This window comes from Emiliania huxleyi, assembly GCF_000372725.1.
Source record: "Emiliania huxleyi CCMP1516 chromosome Unknown EMIHUscaffold_169, whole genome shotgun sequence".
Lineage (NCBI taxonomy): Eukaryota > Haptophyta > Isochrysidales > Noelaerhabdaceae > Emiliania > Emiliania huxleyi.
This window is the reverse complement of record NW_005200892.1, coordinates 253,263-256,139: the sequence shown is the minus strand read 5'-3', so window position 1 is coordinate 256,139 and position 2,877 is coordinate 253,263. Positions and strand designations below refer to the sequence as shown.

Here is a 2,877-nt window from a genome sequence, read left to right as displayed (position 1 = left end):
CGGATCTCGGCGCGCGGCTCGCCTCCTTGAGGCCTCCCACCTCGTCAAAGCTGACCGGCCGCTCCTCCACCCGCATGCCGAGGCGGCGAGCCGTCTCGAGGACGACCTGGCGAGGGCGGGCAGGGGCCGGGGTGGTGGTGGGGGCGTTGGAGCTTGCGGCTGGGAGTAGGGGCGCGCGGGCTCGTCGCACCCCCTTGGTGCAGGAGGGGAGGATGGAGGGCGAGGTTGGTGTGACGACTGTCCCCTCCGCCGTGACGCCGATGAAGTTGGAGGTAGAGAACTCCTGGTGACGAGAAGAAGAACCGTGACAACCACCAAGAAGGGTCAGCAGTGATGGAGTTGGAGGCGGCGAGGCTCCTCGACGTACGTCTGCGTCGCCGCGTCGAGGTAGAGGCAGACGGGGTACCTGTCCGCACCACACCACGCCGTGAGCAGCGTCTCTTCACACCTCGGCCAGGTGGACGCCGGCCTCGCCCCGTCTCCTTGGCGAGGATAGAAGGACGTGTCTAGGAAGTGTCTCGGAAGTGTCTGAGGCCTCACCCCTTCTCCTTGGCGAGGATAGATGGAAGCACGTCTGGTGCGTAGTTGCCCGCGGCCTTGATGTTGCCGACGCCGCGCGGGGCGGCGCGGTCGAAGCCCTCGACCACGAGCGCGTCGATCGGCTCGAGCCCGCCCTTGTAGTAAGCGCCGACCGGCGAGGCGATCACGCAGAACGAGTAGTGCGGCGCCGCGCCGAGGCCGAGCTTCTCGCCGTGGCCGAAGAGGAAGGGGCGGAGGTACATCGCGCCTCCGTAGCCGTAGGGAGGCACGTACTCGACGTTGTCGCGGATGCACCGGTCCACCGCCTCGTCGAACAGCTCCGGCGGCACCACCGGCATCGCGAGCCGCTCGGCGCCGCTCTGCAGCCGTGCGGCGTTGGCGTGCGAGTTGAAGACGCGCACGAGGCCGTCCTTGCAGTGGAAGGCCTTGAGGCCCTCAAACAGCCCCTGGCCGTAGTGCAGCACGTTGGACAGCCCGTGGATCGTCACGGTGAACTCGGGCGAGGACTCACCCGCGTCCCAGCCGCGCTCGGCGCTCCAGTTGTACCGGATCATCCGAGCCGTCGGCGTCGCATTGAAGCCGAGGGTCTCCCACTCCGGGAGCGGCGGCGCGGTCGCGTATAGCCGACGGCGAGAGGCCGCGCGGCTGAGCGGCCGCGACGCTCTCCGCAGCATCGAGCCGTGTCAACCTCGGCAAAAGAATTCTCGCGTCGCTGGCCGCGTTGGGTAGCGAGGATTGGTGTGACGCGCAGGCGTGTTTTCTGACGGCCGACCGTCAGTGCACGGAGTTGCCCCTTCTCCGACTGCCCCGGCTAGTTCACGAGTTTCGCGGGAGTGACCCCTTCGCCCCCCGAGACCTAGCGCGGGTGGGTTGGGGGGGGGCTCGCTGCAAGGAAGGGCTGTGTAAGAAGCCGATCCCCGTAGTCCGCCCCGCTCCTCCCCATCGGGCCGCATGAGCGGCCACGCCTCGCAGATTCGTTTTCGCGCCTGGGTCAGGCGCGCTGGGCATCCCCCGGGTCGCTCGACCAGCGATCCGAAGAGTGGCCGCTATGCGATGCGTGCGCCGCCGCACGATGGGGTGCGTGGTTGCTCTGCCCGGCGCTGCAGGGCGCCGAGCCGCCTCTCCGCTGGCGTGCAGGTCGGGATGGGTCTGGTGGTGGGTTGTGAGCGGGCGAGGCGCGCCTCATCAGCCGCTGTCTCGTCGGCCATGCCTGCCAAGATGCTCTCGACAGCGCGCAGAGGTCTCAGGGCTGCGCGCGGTCCGCACAGAGGTCTCAGACGGCCTCCGACCGGCCTGCGCAAGGGAGGGTGAGGTGGTTGATCAGAAAAGTGCGGCGGCGACGGTGCCGCAAGCCTTGCGCCGCAAGCATTCGGGAGGCGTGTGGGCCGCGGGACACAAGGCACCGAAGAGCATAGCGGGTCAGCAAGCCCTAAAACGGCGGGAGGGGTAGGGCTAAATCGATAGAGCTAGAGGGCTCAACCACCCCTCCACCCCTCCACCCTCCACCCCTCCACCCTCCCGGAGCGAGAGGGGTCCGTCCTCGAGCCCTCCCACTTCCACCCCTCCGACCGGAGGGCTCGCCAGCCCACAGGGCTGGAGGGGTCCCCGTCGGATCGGCGTCGGGAGGGCTCCACAGGGTCCCATAGGGCTAGCGCGCTGGGAGGGTGGAGCGGTCCACCGGGGAGAGGGGTCAGGAGGGCTGGGCGAGGCGGGAGGGGTGGTGGGGTCCAGGAGGGCTCGCGCCCCCCCGAGCTCGGGTGGTAGGCAAGAGGGCTCGGTCGCCGGGTGGGCTCGGAGGGACGGTCGGACAAAGAGAGGATCTTCGTGGCGGGAGGGCTCGAGAGGGGTCGGAAGGGCCTCCGGGAGGGTTCGCAAAAAAAGAATGGCGCGGATCTTCCGAGAGTGCCCGCCACGAGAGGGTTAGAGGGGTCGGAGGGGTTTAGAGGGCTGGAGGGCTGCAGGCCTGCTGCCCGCCCATGGACGCGGGTCAACGGCGACGGCGCACGTGATCGAGGGACCGGCGACGGCGAATGAGCTGGTCTCTGCGCCGCACGACTTCACCCACGTTCGCGACTGTGGCCATCCAACAGCCTGCCGGCGCGGCGGGCCGCATTCCGATGCCCCGGCCCGCGCCGGCAGACTGCCAGTGCTTTCCGGGCGGGCCTGCTGCGGGAGGGCGCTGAAAAGCCGCCGTCTTGCCGCCACAGGAGGGCCCCCCCCCCATGGTTTCCGCCAAGCAATGGCCCCCCCAACCGCCGCCCCCCAATCGCCCCCCGCAGGTTTCCCCCCGGAATTTCAGCGGACAGTTTTTTTTGGTGCCCAGGGCCCCCCCCCGGC

At 69.4% G+C, this 2,877-nt stretch overlaps 1 protein-coding gene across 1 annotated transcript in view; it reads right to left on the bottom strand.

Annotated features, from left to right (window-relative positions):
• EMIHUDRAFT_364663 (branched-chain amino acid aminotransferase) overlaps positions 1 to 1,223 on the bottom strand; it is a gene marked incomplete at its 3' end in the record, with an annotated part of 1,951 nt that extends 728 nt beyond the window's left edge. The window contains exons 1-4 of the mRNA XM_005784706.1: positions 541 to 1,223; positions 364 to 406; positions 191 to 283; positions 41 to 106 (exon numbers count right to left, since the gene is read on the bottom strand). Of these exons, the coding sequence (XP_005784763.1) occupies positions 41 to 106; positions 191 to 283; positions 364 to 406; positions 541 to 1,214 (876 nt within the window). The 5' untranslated portion in view covers positions 1,215 to 1,223. The remainder of the gene's footprint in view (positions 1 to 40; positions 107 to 190; positions 284 to 363; positions 407 to 540) is intronic.
• Between the last annotated feature and the right edge of the window lie 1,654 nt (positions 1,224 to 2,877).